This window comes from Bombina bombina, chromosome 1 (assembly GCF_027579735.1).
Source record: "Bombina bombina isolate aBomBom1 chromosome 1, aBomBom1.pri, whole genome shotgun sequence".
NCBI classification, from domain to species: Eukaryota; Metazoa; Chordata; class Amphibia; order Anura; family Bombinatoridae; genus Bombina; species Bombina bombina.
The window spans coordinates 106,255,984-106,273,356 of NC_069499.1; the positions used below are offsets into that span (position 1 = coordinate 106,255,984).

At 34.1% G+C, this 17,373-nt stretch overlaps 1 protein-coding gene across 1 annotated transcript in view; it reads right to left on the reverse strand.

The window, feature by feature from the left end:
• Positions 1-6,103, reverse strand: part of KCNK13 (potassium two pore domain channel subfamily K member 13) — a 543,593-nt gene extending 537,490 nt beyond the window's left edge. Inside the window, exon 1 of the mRNA XM_053697568.1 lies at positions 5,767-6,103. Within this exon, the coding sequence (XP_053553543.1) occupies positions 5,767-6,103 (337 nt within the window). The remainder of the gene's footprint in view (positions 1-5,766) is intronic.
• Positions 6,104-17,373: the final 11,270 nt, after the last annotated feature.

Below are 17,373 nucleotides of genomic sequence, written 5' to 3' on the forward strand. Positions count from 1 at the left end.
AATCATTATGATTGTTTGTGAATGAATGTCAATATGTCACGTATAGTTTGTAGGAGGCATGGCATAACAGCACAATGCATACAGTATGTGTGTGTGTGTGTGTGTGTGTTTGTGTATATATATATATTTGTATATATATATATATATATATATATATATATGCTGTATTAGGCTATAATGTGTGATTTTTTTAAAATTTTGGGATGGTGGTGTGCCACAGGATTTTTTAATGTAAAAAGTGTACCACGGCAAAAAAAAGGTTAAAAATCACTGTATTATACCACATTATACTGCTCTTTCATATCTATTATACCACATTATGCTGCTCTTTCATATCTATTATACCACATTATGCTGCTCTTTCATATCTATTATACCACATTATGCTGCTAATTCATATCTATTATACCACATTATACTGCTCTTTCTTATCTATTATACCACATTATGCTGCTCTTTCATATCTATTATACCACATTATGCTGCTCTTTCATATGTATTATACCACATTATGCTGGTCTTTCATATGTATTATACCACATTATGCTGCTCTTTCATATCTATTATACCACATTATGCTGCTCTTTCTTATCTATTATACCACATTATACTGCTCTTTCATATCTATTATACCACACTATGCTGCTCTTTCATATCTATTATACCACACTATGCTGCTCTTTCATATCTATTATACCACATTATGCTGCTCTTTCATATCTATTATACCACATTATGCTGCTCTTTCATATCTATTATACCACATTATACTGCTCTTTCATATCTATCATACCACAATATACTGCTCTTTCATATCTATTATACCACATTATACTGCTCTTTCATATCTATTATACCACATTATGCTGCTCTTTCATATCTATTATGCCACATTATGCTGCTCTTTCATATCTATTATACCACATTATACTGCTCTTTCATATCTATTATACCACATTATGCTGCTCTTTCATATGTATTATACCACATCATGCTGCTCTTTCATATCTATTATACCACATTATGCTGCTCTTTCATATCTATTATACCACATTTAGCTGCTCTTTCATATGTACCATACTTAATTCTACTGCTCTTTCATATGTACCATACCACATTATGCTGATCTTTCATATGTACCATACCACATTATGCTGATCTTTCATATGTACCATACCACATTAAGCTGCTCTTTCATATGTACCATACCACATTTAGCTGATCTTTCATATGTACCATACCACATTAAGCTGCTCTTTCATATGTACCATACCACATTATGCTGATCTTTCATATGTACCATACCACATTAAGCTGCTCTTTCATATGTACCATACCACATTTAGCTGATCTTTTATATGTACCATACCACATTATGCTGCTCTTTCATATGTACCATACCACATTATGCTGCTTTTTCATATGTATTATACCACATTATGCTGCTCTTTTATATGTACCATACCACATTATACTGCTCTTTCATATGTACTTTATTATACCACATTATGCTGCTCTTTTATATGTATCATACCACATTATGCTGCTCTTTCATATGTACCATACCACATTATGCTGCTCTTTCATATGTACCATACCACATTATGCTGCTCTTTCAGATGTACTGTATTATACCACATTATGCTGCTCTTTCATATGTACTGTATTATACTACATTATGCTGCTCTTTCATATGTACCATACCACATTTTGCTGCTCGTTCATATGTACAATACCATATTATGCTGTTCTTTTATATGTATTATACCACATTATGCTGCTCTTTTATATGTACCATACCACATTATGCTGCTCTTTCATATGTACCATACCACATTATGCTGCTCTTTCATATGTATTATACCACATTATGCTGCTCTTTTATATGTACTGTATTATACCACATTATGCTGCTCTTTTATATGTATCATACCACATTATGCTGCTCTTTCATATGTACTGTATTATACCACATTATGCTGCTCTTTTATATGTATCATACCACATTATGCTGCTCTTTCATATGTACCATACCACATTATGCTGCTCTTTCATATGTACCATACCACATTATGCTGCTCTTTCGTATGTACCATACCACATTTTGCTGCTCGTTCATATGTATTATACCATATTATGCTGTTCTTTCATATGTATTAAACAACATTATGCTGCTCTTTCATATGTATTATACCACATTATGCTGCTCTTTCATATGTATTATACCACATTATACTGCTCTTTCATATGTATTATACCACATTATGCTGCTCTTTCATATATATTATACCACATTATGCTGCTCTTTCATATCTATTATACCACATTATGCTGCTCTTTCATATCTATTATACCACATTATACTGCTCTTTCATATGTATCATACCACATTATGCTGCTCTTTCATATCTATTATACCACATTATGCTGCTCTTTCATATCTATTATACCACCTTATGCTGCTCTTTCATATCTATTATACCACATTATACTGCTCTTTATCTATTATACCACATTATGCTGCTCTTTCATATCTATTATACCACATTATGCTGCTCTTTCATATCTATTATACCACATTATACTGCTCTTTATCTATTATACCACATTATGCTGCTCTTTCTTATCTATTATACCACATTATGCTGCTCTTTCATATCTATTATACCACATTATGCTGCTCTTTCATATCTATTATACCACATTATACTGCTCTTTCATATCTATTATACCACATTATGCTGCTCTTTCATATGTACTGTATTATACCACATTATGCTGCTCTTTCATATGTACCATACCACATTATGCTGCTCTTTCATATGTATCATACCACATTATGCTGCTCTTTCATATGTATCATATCACATCATGCTGCTCTTTCATATCTATTATACCACATTATGCTGCTCTTTCACATGTACCATACCACATTATGCTGATCTTTCATATGTACCATACCACATCATGCTGCTCTTTCATATCTATTATACCACATTATGCTGATCTTTCATATCTATTATACCACATTATACTGCTCTTTCACATCTATTATACCACATTATGCTGATCTTTCATATCTATTATACCACATTATGCTGCTCTTTCATATCTATTATACCACATTATGCTGCTCTTTCATATCTATTATACCACATTATGCTGCTCTTTCATATCTATTATACCACATTATCCTGCTCTTTCATATCTATTATACCACATTATACTGCTCTTTCATATCTATTATACCACATTATGCTGATCTTTCATATCTATTATACCACATTATGCTGCTCTTTCATATCTATTATACCACATTATGCTGCTCTTTCATATGTATCATATCACATCATGCTGCTCTTTCATATCTATTATACCACATTATGCTGCTCTTTCATATGTACCATACCACATTATGCTGCTCTTTCACATGTATGATACCACATTATGCTGCTCTTTCACATGTATCATACCACATTATGCTGCTCTTTCATATGTACCATACCACATTATGCTGATCTTTCATATGTACCATACCACATTATACTGCTCTTTCATATCTATTATACCACATTATGCTGCTCTTTCACATGTATCATACCCCATTATGCTGCTCTTTCACATGTATCATACCACATTATGCTGCTCTTTCATATGTACCATACCACATTAGGGTATAATCTCCTTTTAAGATAGCTACTGTTTTAGCTGATATTGTGTGGCTGCTTTGTATTTTTTGTGTGGTATCAGGCTGACACATGCCTTGTGCATACTGCAGGACTGTTATAGATGGGGACATATGGCCCACTTCCCTTATTCAGGCCCCTGGTATCCTGGTTTTAAGGGACTGACAGAACCACACCCACAACCTGACCCGCGCTACCTACGCAGTGCCCTCAACCCTGCCCATTCCACACAAAGCTCTGCCCCTTTAATGCTTTTCCCCAACCACAGAATAAATATATTTTACAACAAATAAGAACCGGAAAGTCCTTTGACATTACCCATAGTGTAAGATTAATTAATTCCCAGGATAGCAGTATAAATATCACAGGCATTCTTAAATTCCCTTACAGTATTTTCATTACCATTTCAGTTGGAACTCAATTCCATGAATAAATAGCCATTTCTATAAAGAGTCATTATGCAATTGAATCCTAAAAAATAAATATCTGTCTTACAGCTGCATTTGGTCAACACTATGAAAAAGACCTATGCGCCCACTGTGCATCGCCAATCCTCAAAAACTGCCCAGAAGAGGCAGGAGGGATTTAAAATTACAATAACATAGAAAAAGGGAATATAAGTTGGAGTACCCCACTGGACTCCTGCACCCTAGATATATAGTTTAGTAGTCAAATCCCCCTCCCCAAAAATATGATAACCTGTGTAACCACAACTGGAAATTGCCTTAATGTCGTCCAATAAAGCAGGCACACTCAATATAGTAAATGTTATCAGATTCTGCACGTGTCCAAGAGCTTACTCCTTTATCTGACATTGGATTGACCACAAGACCACTGGTGAACATGGGGAAGACATAGGGAAAGAGATATGTCTAAAGTATAAATCAGCAGAAGAAACATGTTTGAATTTATTACAAACATGTTCCTCCATAAATTGATTTTGCCTGTGTCTGCAATGTTCTTTTAAGTGTGATTTGTGTTTAGTTGAGTATCTTGAGCATTCGTTTGCTGTATAAATTTGATAGAGCCAGCTGTTCTGCATCCAATAACTTCATATGGAACATTTGTTTTACATAATCAGAAACATATGTTCTATTGTATTGAAGCATAACCCATTGGAAATACATGAACAATCATTGAATTACTTGTCAGTTTCAATGCTGATGTTGTATTGGTTCTGATTTTGTGTTGAAGATAACAATACTTTTTTTTTCTGTTAAACACTTATGAAAATTCTGTTGTCTGTTTTTATAAATCTAATGTTACATTAGTTTTGCAAATTTTGAATAGAACAGAACTAACTACTCTATGATTAAGAATTGAATTAAGGGCATTTGCATAGCCCTTGAAAATCTTAGTGAATTGTTGACTAGGTGGGCATCAGGTGAAAGCAGAATTCCAAACTCTAATGAAGTTAATGGAAGTTTAAACTCATACAATGTAGTTTGATTATATGAACACCTTATTTCTGGAACATAGGATTTTTTGCTGTTTTACATCTGCAGACACTATAGCACAAGTCACAGTGCGCCAGTCATAAGTACCCCAAACATTAACCATATCTGACTAAAATTACTTTAATTATTTTTAGAGACTTATGTTATCTCATTTCCAAAGGTTAAAGGGACACTGAACCTAATTTTTTTCTTTCGTGATTCATATAGAGCATGTAATTTTAAGCAACTTTCTAATTTACTCCTATTATCACATTTTCTTCATTCTCTTGGTATCTTTATTTGAAATGCAAGAATGTACGTTTAGATGCCGGCACATTTTTGGGGAATAACATTGGTTATTCTTGCTGATTGGTGGATAAATTCATCCACCAATAAAAAAGTGCTGTCCAGAACTCTGAACAAAAAAAAACTTAGATGCCTTCTTTTTCAAATAAAGATAGCAAGTGAACGAAGAAAAAATGATAATAGGAATAAATTAGAAAGTTGCTTAAAATTGCATGCTCTATCTGAATCACAAAAGAAAAAACATTTGGGTTCAGTGTCCCTTTAACCAGGCTCACATGTTTTCTTTCACTTTTGCTTATGAAAATCTTTAACATTAAACATTTTCTGCTGGCACTTACCAATTGTTGACACAACTGTTCCAACAAAGTAGAATGCCCCAGTAAAATCCCACCGAGGTCGAATGCTGTCCACCCTGATTCCAGCTACATTGGCCTCCTCATAGTCCCGGAGGAAGTTTCGCAGATCCGTTATGCTGAGATTGTATTTTTGGCTAAAGTTTTCAAACTTGTGTTGCCATTTCTCCTTAGTTTCCCTTTCTTTGGGCTGCTCAATGGCAGAGAAGACAGCTGCACCGCAAAGCATATAGAGTATAATTAGTACTGCCAACAAAAGAAACCTACCATTGTCTTCATTCAGATGACCAAATACACAGCAGCAACCACCTCGACAAGCCATTGGGTAACAATGACCAAGACTCAAATTTCAACCTCAGGTCTAAGAGATTGCTGCACTCATCATCGCGTTGACATATCATCCATGGAATTAGCTTTCTTCCTTAGATATTAATTGAAAAAAATAAATAAATAGAGTTGTTTAAAACAAATTTTGTATCCCAGCCACAGATCCTCCTCAGTATATCAGCCATTTCCCATAATGGGGCAAATATGGTCCCCTTTTTCCATCCACATACCTGTTTGTGACTCCAGGAACAAAACTATTAATGACGATCACAAAGGAAAGAGAACTACCCTAATTCCATTTTCACAATCCGAGGAGCACCTCTGTGCAGATCCCTTTATTAGACAAACGCAGGACTGCTTCTCTGGAAAAGTTTTAGGTACATCCTATGGGCTTTTGCAGTATGTCTGCCCTGGCAGTAACTGGGCATCAGCTGTGATAATATTCTTGTCTGGCTCAGCATTTCTTGTTGGTAACAGCCTTGTATTACTTGGTTGAGTAGTGGTTTAGTATGGAACATGAATGCTGCTCCTCAACAAACTAGATTCATCTGATAATAAAAGCACCTTCTGTTACACTCACTGTTAATTAAAGCAGAGTATTCATCCAGCTCGTCATAGCATTGGCTAAATTAAATACAACAGAAATGTGATAGAGTAGCAGAAATTTAATTAAAAAAATATAAACTTTAGAGGAAAAATACTTATCTGTGTCTGCTTTAAACAAATTGTCTGCTTGTTAATTTCATCTTGTATTGACTTTGCTGATTTCATTATACAGAGCTCTTCAGATCTGTGTATATTCAGTAGCTTTCCAGTAATCGTCAGTTCCTCTGTTCTTACAAAACAATCCTGTGCAGAGGGTGTTTCACGTGTAAACCTTTATCACAAATTATAACAAATACCAAAAGTTCAATTCAATCAAATACATTTCCCTGGTTTGATATTTGTGTTGAGTCGCAGGTCTCTTCCAGGCTGTGCACAGGACTTTCCCCCAGGCAGGCTGACAACGTTCCATAATACCCAGGTCCACCCTTGGTGCCACGAACTGGACATAGACAACTTAAAATCGTTTTTTTATAATTTAACCCTTTCTGGTCTCTCTTGAATTAGAGCTGTGATTCTTGTACAATTACCCAGCAATCTTCCCAGGCAATCGGTAACCTCTCCTTCTCTGAGCGCACTCTTTGTGAGTGGCTGACTTAGTGCATTTACTGCTCCTCTGGTTTTCTTGATGCTGCTGGCAGATGATGCTTTGCCCTGGGCAGATCTTTAGCTTTCTTCCGACGGTTTGTTTCCCAGGACAAGCGCAGCGCCTCTAGAGGTGAATAGAAAAACTGCAGTTCCGTAAAACCAATTCCTAGCAACAAGCTCTAAATCAGTGAGAACAACGCTCGAATCCAAACACTTTCCCTTCAATTTAGCATCGTAAGTAGAAAAAATATATTGTACTTAAGAAAAAAAATATATAGAGTTATAATGGACATCTCACTTTCCTTTTATGTTATACAAGAAAGAGATATTTCAAACTCCCAGCAACAATCAGATAGAAGTAATAGGAATTTCTTTGTGCAGTTAATTGATAGCGTTTCTTTGTTCTGTATAATGATCTATAAAGACTGATGTACACTTTTTGGTCTAAGGGTAACAATAGTAATGTATAAATATAAATGTAAAAGAGTTTTGCATGGATAATGACAGTAATTGAAAATGATTGTATACAAAGTGTTTCTCTATATAGTAAAGGCTCCTTTTTATGACAATTTTTTTTAGTCTCAGCATCTTCTAAATCTAAAGGATTATAAATATCAACTCATAAGTTATTTGCTTCAGAGAGAGGAATTTGCTGGCGTTGTTTTGCGCTGTCTATGGTGCTGATTCTCTAAACTTATCCCCACAGTCTTAGCCTTGAGTGTAGACATCAAAGGAACATGAAGGTTAGCATTTAGTTTTCCTGGTTTAGATAGAGCATGCAATTTTAAAAGACTTTTTAATTTACTTGTATTATAAAATCTACTTGCTAACCTTTGTTGAAAAGCATACCTCGGTAGACTCAAGAGCTGCAATGCACTACTGGAAACTGGTGATTGATAACTGTATGTGAACAGTTATGAATTTGTGTCTGTTATGTATTTCTAGCAATAGAAAAAAAAGCTTTCACTGTGTTTGTTTTGTATATTTCTTTACAATTATTATTGTACAATTATGGTTGCTTGTAATGCAGACTTTGTTTAAGAAAATGTTGGTTTTGCACTGGGGTAAAAATATATCTTGCACTATGTTGTAGATTTTTTATTATGAAGTGCAGCTCATGTTTCATGTCATTCTCTTGGTATCTTTATTTGAAATGCAAGAATGTAAGTTTAGATGCCGGAGCATTTTTGGTGAACAACTTGGGTTGTCCTTGCTGATTAGTGGATAAATTCATCCACCAATTAAAAAATTGCTATCCAGAGTTCTGAACCCAAAAAAGCTTAGATGCCTTCTTTTTCAAATAAAGATAGCAAGAGAACGAAGAAAAAATGATAAAAGGAGTAAATTAGAAAGTTGCTTAAAATTGCATGCTCTATCATCTGAATCACGAAAGAAAAAATTTGGGTTCAGTGTCCCTTTAAGGAGAAGTAACATGTGTTGTGAGTATGTATATGTATTTACGTTTATATTATGTGTGTGTGTGTTTAAAAATGTTTGTGTGCATGTATCTGTGTAATGGAATTTTTTTATTTAAAATCAGCAATCCGGCTTCCTCCAATCACGGCATTCAATCAGACACTGATTCCCCTGGGGGGGAAGCTGTGATTGGAGGATGACCTATCCATCATTTCTGACATCAGAAATGGCTTGCGACAACCGGAGGAAGCTGGAGCTGCTGTCAAGTTTAAAAAGTAAGTATTTCTTCACAACGAGTGAAATGTAAATTTTGATGAATCAAAGTACCCCTTTTTTTTATTACATTTTTTAAAAAAACTGGCACTTTAGCATCAAAATTTACATTTACTTTAACTACAAAAACAAATGAACTAAATGTGTTTGTTGCATGCATCTTTTTTTTTCTTCATTTAAAGGGACACTGTACCCAAATTTTTTATTTTGTAATTCAGAAAGAGCATGCAATTTTAAGCAACTTTCTAATTTACTCCTATTATCAATTTTTCTTTGTTCTCTTGCTATCATTATTTGAAAAAGAAGGCATCTAAGCTTTTTTTTGGTTTCAGTACTCTGGACAGCACTTTTTTATTGGTGGATGAATTTATCCACCAATCAGCAAGGACAACCCAGGTTGTTCACCAAAAATGGGCCGGCATCTAAACTTACATTCTTGCATTTCAAATAAAGATACCAAGAGAATGAAGAAAATGTGATAATAGGAGTAAATTAGAAAGTTGCTTAAAATGTCATGCTCAATCTGAATCACGAAAGAAATTCTTTGGGTACAGTGTCCCTTTAAGAGGACTCATTTTCAGAGTAAGTCAAGAATATGGAAAAAAATTTCATCTACATAACATCTAGTGTATAAATAGGTGCCCCAGTATAAAGCACATATTGAGAGTAGTGTGCATAGTATGGTGCATAATATTCTAACATTTGTGGGTTTAAACTATGTTGGATGGATTTTCTACAACTGCAAATTTCAAAGTAATTAAAGGGACAGCAAACACTTTGAGACATTTATATAAAATGTTATGTGTAATTAAATTACTTTGCAATATGTTTTAATTATTCATTTTGCCCCTTTTTTCATGTAATGGATCTCTGAAACATTAGGATTTTCTAATTCTCAGAATTTAAAATACACCATGCTGATGTATCAAGGCTAACCCTGCTACATATATTTATGTATAACAACTACAAAATAATGAACTTTATACTAAAATTATGTCAATGACTAGCCTTGTTGTCTGCAGACTGAAACCCAGATTGACTACTCCAAATAAGGGTGGAGTTTGTCTATTGAAAACCAACTGAAGCAAACAAGATTTTTTTTATGTTTAGACTTGACTGTTATCTTATTCTACAGCTAATCAACATAAAAAAAGTAATTACAAAGTGTTTAACTGCCCCTTTAAGCCAAAAACTAAAAAAAAATATTTGATTTTTACATATCTGTAAAATAGTTTTTCTTAAAGTATTGACATATTTTTAAAGTAGTTTTTCTTGAAGTTGAAGTCTTTGCTGGTCATGTAATTCAAGTCCAATATATAAAAAGGGAAATCGAGTTGTGCAGATGAGGTGTCTAATTTAGGTACAAACAGCTTAAGCATTACATTTATTTTCAACCGTTTCTTGTGTCGAGAAAGTTGCTTTATATAACTTCATAACTATTCAGGCGTGTTTTATGCCAAAAAACGATAGAAGTGAGATTTTCCTCTCTAATGGAAACATTCTATACATGAAAAGGTAGCTACAGTTTTCTCTCTGCTTTGTTCTTTCTCAGTATAGCAGCAAAAATGTTATAAAATGGGATTTTTTTTTTTTCATTTTTACTGTGAATAGATTTTACAATAAAAATCTATTTCTGAGATATACTTTTCAATTGGAAACTGGCATTTTATTGCTTCTAACATGAAATTATTTCTGCCAAATTCTTGAATATTGTGCACAACACAGCACGCGTATTTGGTTATAGAAAATGTTGCTAAGATAATGGTTTCTGCTTAGAGTGAATGTAAAACAACATAACTCCCAGGCAGAACCTAAATTATTAATGATTCAATCCACTTTTAAATGGACTTGTGTTTAAAAAAATGATTATTTAAAATGCATTAACTTAAACTCTGAAAGATGAGTGTGATCTTAGAATCACTCAGAAATGCATTTAAATGGACAGTCAACACCAAAATTTTTGTTGTTTAAAAAGATAGATAATCCCTTTATTACCCATTCCCCAGTTTTGCATAACCAACACTGTTATATTAAAATACTTTTTACCTCTGTGATTACCTTGTATATAAGCCTCTGCAAACTGCCCCCTTATTTCAGTTCTTTTGACAGACTTGCATTTTAGTCAATCAGTGCTCCTTCCAGGGTAACTTCAAGTGAATGAGCTCAATGTTAGCTATATGAAACACATGAACTAATGCCCTCTAGTGGTCAAAATGCATTCAGATTAGAGGCAGTCTTCATGGTCTAAGAAATTAGCATATGGACCCCCTAGGTTTAGCTATCAACTTAGAATACCAAAAGAACAAATCAAAATTGGTAATAAAAGTAAACTGGAAAGTTGTTTAAAATTATTTTCCCTATTTAAATCATTAACTTTTTTTTGGACTTGACTGTCCCTTTAAGTTTGGAACATTTCTTTCTGGCTAGGACGGCTGAAGTCTAGAACAAATTTGCTTTGTTCTCTTGGTATTCTTTGTTGAAAGCTAAACCTAGGTAGGCTTATATGCTAATTTCTAAAACCTTAAAGGCCGCCCCTTATTTAAATGCATTTGACAGCTTTCCACAGCTAGAGGGCGTAAGTTCATGCATGCCATACAGATAACATTGTGACCAGACCCATGGATTTACAAGTGAGAAGGCCGATTGGCTAAATGCAAGTCTGTCAAAATAACTGAAATAAGGGGGCAGTCTGCAAAGGCTTACCTGCAAGGTAATCACAGAGGTAAAAAGTATATTAAAGGGACACTGTACCCAAAAATTTAATTTCGTGATTCAGATTGAGCATGAAATTTTAAGCAAATTTCGAATTTACTCCTATTATCAAATTTTCTTCATTATCTTGGTATCTTTATTTGAAATGCAAGAATGTAAGTTTAGATGCCGGCCCATTTTTGGTGAACAACCTGGGTTGTCCTTGCTGATTGGTGGATAAATTCATCCACCAATAAAAAACTGCTGTCCAGAGTACTGAAAACAAAAAAATCTTAGATGCCTTCTTTTTCAAATAATGATAGCAAGAGAACAAAGAAAAATTGATAATAGGAGTAAATTAGCAAGTTGCTTAAAATTGCATGCTCTTTCTGAATTACAAATGAAAACATTTGGGTTCAGTGTCCCTTTAATATAACTGTGTTGGTTATGCAAAACAGGGGAATGGGTAATAAAGGGATTATCTATCTTTTTAAACAATAAGAATTCTGGAGTAGACTGTCCCTTTGGATCAACAATGGTTATTATGTAATACTTTATAAAATAAGGATATGTGTAACATTCAAATGTTGTATAAGTATTTTCCTTAATAAAAATATTTGGGGGGTGGGGGGAAACACTGATGTTCGTGTGCTATATAAATCAACGTTTTATTTTCAGGCTTGTGAAATCTGTCTGATCAGCCAAAAAGCATTGAATACTTTAGTAATAGTATCTTAATCAGTATCATTATACACATTAATGTGATGGCAAACTCTCCCATTTATAAAAACAGATCCACAATTTTAGTGATATTTAGATGGAGTTTAAATCAGTTGTAATGAAGATGCACTATAACTTTCTGACGACCACTTCAAAAGTCACATTTTTTGTGATCTAAAGGTTTGAACTTTTTTCCAATTAGCGCTATAGCTACAACAAAAGTGCCATCAGCTCACAGAAAAATGGACTTTTTAAGTGGGCGATGGAGCGAGGGGTATTTGAATTTCAAATCTATATTAAAAAGTAATTTATATAGCGCATCTTTATTACAACTGATGGATTAAACTCCATCTAAAATATCACTAACATTCCCGATCTGTTTTTATAAATGGGAGAGTTTACCATCACTTTAAGTTTGCAGGAAAAAAACAAGATTCCAGGATTTTAAACCCAAAATAATTACAACTGTATACTTTAAATAATTAAAAATTAAATACAATCCCAAATTAATTTTGAGGAATCACAGTTGTTACTTTAAGTAAAACGAAAAAGCTGCAATATTTACAGATTACCCTGCAATTATTTTCATGCACAAGAACTGTAATTTGCATAAGAAAAAGACATTTAAAAAGGAAAACAGGAGTCTGCTGATTTAATAGTGACCTAGATTCTAATCTTGTAGTTAATTATAGTCAATAAAAAAATTATCAGACTCCGAAAAAAAAAACTTTATTAGGTTAACAATATTTGAATACAAGTACTACACTATCTAACAGTCTTGTACCTAGGGTGAAGGCTACTAAGGGCTATAGCCCCACACATAAGGTAGCAAAGTCCCAAAGTGAACTAGAACAATAACCTTCAATACCTCTGATAGGTTTGGTGGCATTGGGAAGGACCTGGCAAGCTGTAGGCTTCAGAGCTATATAGTGGCAATCTTTCTAAGGTGGTTGCCAAGAAGTGACAGTGTCTGAAAGATCAAGCAATAGTAGTATGTGTGTTTTGCTGACAGTAAAAGGGGAAGTCACTGCTCTGTATGTGTTACTGGCAACAAAGGGGTTAATATTTTTTTCTGTTTGTGCAGCCAAGAATGGTAAAATTATTAAGGGATTAAAATACTTTCAGCACCGTTAAATCATTGCATCTTGTATGGCGAGGGTCATAAAATCATTATGCGAGTCCAGTTGGCTCATAGGATTTAAATAATTTATTTTTTAATATTTCATACAGCTATCTGAGGGGGTTAATCACTGTTCTGTGTATGTTACTCACAGACTAAGGGGTAAAATCACAGCTCTATGAATGCAACTAAAAATAAGGAGATAAATCATTGATCCTTCTGTAGTCAAGGGATGGTTAAAATAATTAGGCTGCGAGAAAAACAAATGCTGAGGTACAGGCCATTAATTAAATAGAAATAAACACTATTTCCTATGGACAGTATACCATTTTGAGTACAATGCCCTTTCCACTGCCTATGATAATCCACAACTATAATAAAGTTATTGGAACAGGACCGCATGTAAGTCCATTGGCTGTTAATGGGATCTAGGGCAAACCCAGGAAATAGGAAAAGATGCATCAGCATGGCCCCTACAAAAGGCAAGAAACAGGGAAAAATCAATAGTCCAATATCCGTGTCAGATTTAAGAATTCACTATAGCACTGCAGCATCTTCACAGCTGGGCTCCGTTTATCAATTACTTGCAATTAAAAGTCCCTGGAGAATGACATTCTCTTATTGTGTTAACTGACTTATCATACTGTGCTATTTTTATGTTATCTCATAGAAACTGTCAGATGGCTTAAATTAACACTGCAACAGATACAAAATATAACATTTATTTATAAGGGACATTGTACACTAGATTTGTCTTTGTATAAATGTTTGGTAGATGATCTATTTATATAGCTCATCTAGAGATGTTTTTGTAAAAATGTATCATTTTGCTTATTTTTAAATAACATTGTGCTGATTTTCAGACTCCTAACCAAGCCCCAAAGTTTTAGATGTATACTGATGTCTACAGACTCCTGCTTGTATAAAGGGTCTTTTCATATGCAGGGGGGGGAGGGGGGAGAGTGTCCGCTCTTTCTGCTTTCCTAGCCCCTTTCACTAGGTGTCCCAGCCTAACCTCATTAACAGCGCTAAACTGGGAGCTTTTAAGTAAGTTTTTAAAATGTTTTATACTGGATTTTTAGATCAGTGTCTGTGCATATTGTTCTTTATAGTAGTGTCTAATACATGCAGTTATATGAAAATTGGTGTATACTGTCCCTTTAACATGGGGTAGTTTGTATCAATTTTCCATGTGTTGCACTAAAACAAAATGCTTAAAAGGACATAAAGGTGAAAAAAGAAAAGCATTGAATGTTTTATTCTTACATTTGCTTGCATATAACTATGTGTTTACGCCCTGAAAGGGCTATATACAGTATATATATATATATATATATATAATATACCTGTTGTCATTGGCTCACCAGGTGTGTTCAGCTAGGTCTTAGTACTACCTTGATGTTCTGGAAATGATTTTAACTATGTATTTAACCTCTTTCCAGGGGTTTAAAAACATAGTTTTATTCATTGAGAGGCATTTAAAGTCCCATTAGGAAACATTCAACTATAAATGCCTTTCTTAACAGAAAAAAAAGTTGAAATTAAACTTCCCGAGTTCAGATAGAGCATGCAAAATTAAGAGACTATTCAATGTACTTCTATTATCAATTTTGCTTTGTTAGCATACCTGGGTAGACTCAGGAGGTGATTAAATGCTACACACATATGTTTCTTGTCATTGGCTCAGCCATGTCTCAGAAGTGCATTCCTGCCCTGGAACTGAATTTAAAGAGACATGATACCCAACTGTTTCTTTTCATTTTTCAGATTGAGAATACAATTTTAAAGATGTTTCCAATTTACTGCTATTATCACATTTGCTTTGTTCTCATGTTATTTTTTGTTGAATAGATACCTAGATAGGTAGTATGCTCATGCCGGAAGCATGAGCATGTTTTGTATTTCCCTTTAATTAAATATTTAACACCTTTGCAGTGGTTAAACACATTTATATATTATAAAAAATAGTGCAGTAATAAAAATGAACACTAGAGGATTTTCTTTTGTGTTTTTAAATACCGTTAACCCTTTAACCTTGTACACACCCCTGGTCTCAGAGCATATGCAGCTGCTAATTGAATGTAACTAGGTAGAATTAATCTCGTCAGGTCTCAGAAGCCACAATATCAAAGCCACAACCTGAAGCTGCGTAAAATGAACAGCTGAGGATCACCAAGACAGTCTAAAGATTTTCTTATGGATAATTCTAACATCTTGCTGCTGGCTTTGTTTTATTGCATCCTAGCAAAAAATGTTCTTGTGAATTTCCGCGCATTTTATAAGGGCTCACTTGAAGAATAATTGCAGCTCTTTGATGCAAATGGATAGTTTGGTCGTTCTTTCTTTCTTTACCTTTAGATCTTAGAACCATCAGCCCACATACACGCAAACACAGACAAACACATACACACACACACACACACACACAAAGACACACACATACACATACACGCACTCACATATACACACCCAAACACATACACACAAACATACACACACCCAAACACGCACACAAACACATACACACACGCAAACACATACACACATGCAGACACACACAAACACATACACACAAACATACACACACAAACACGCACATATGCACACAAACACATACACACACAAACACATACACACATGCAGACACACACGCACACACATATACACACACAAACACATACACGCACATATGCACACAAACACATACACACACAACCTAGAACATACAAATATTGCTCCATCAGAGAAGTGACAAATGCATCTAGTGACAACTGGCCTCACCTGTATAGAGGACTGTAATACTAAATAATGAATAAATAATATCTTCAATGTTTACGGAAGTCATTCTGAAAGTGTTGTAGGTAAAATGATCTATTGAAGCATAATGAGCAAGCGCAAGATTTATCTCTGCGTAATTCTCCCATGGGTTCTCCTCAGCTCTTCTTTAGAAATCAAATTCATCCAAAAAAAAATGTTTGTTTTTTTGCAAGCTGAGATGTAATAATAAATTTCTCCAGTCGGATTAGTATCTATTAGCTCTTGCTTATTGGTGGCTATATTTAGCGACCAATCAGCAAGCGTAACCCCGGTTCTGAACCAAAAATGGCCCTGCTACTAAGCTTTGCATTCCTGCTTTTTAAATAAAGATAGCAAGAGAATGAAGTTGCTTAAAATTGCTGCTCTATCTGAATCATGAAATAAAAAAATTGGGTTTAGTATCCCTTTAAATTCAAATATATTATTCTTATTATTTTTTGTTTCCACTCTTTATTCTGTTTTTATTTTTGTGATCTGTTCGCTAAAGGACCAGTTGTGCACTAAATATGCACTTCCTTCAGTATCAATAGAGACATCTTAAGCATAAACTTTTTTCAGGCAAAAAGTATTATTTATAAGTCTATATAATGTCCTTCATTTGTATGATCTATATATTTTTAGTTTAATATCCCCTTAATATCTATAAAACCTGTTTGTGAATTTGAAGCAATCTTTCTTCTTTTCCCTTATATTTATATGGAATATCTCTAAGGAGATCTGTTTTTACCAATTGAATGTATTTATTTATGTAAATGGAGGATTAAAAACCTATTTTTATGCGGTTGCTTAGCGACTGTCAATAAAAGTTACGGCTATCAAAAGTGTAATATTTATGCAAAGACTTCTGGGACTTGTTCCAAGATAATATATAGGAAGTCGTTGTATGGTTACTATTAGATTACACTTATTGTTGGTATATACCCTGTTAAGCTATATATTTGGCTGCTATGGCAACCATTGTTAATTAAAACCACAAGCGAAGATGTAGAAAACTGCAAGGATGGTTGGTGCATGTTGTTAATGTATGACAGAAGGCT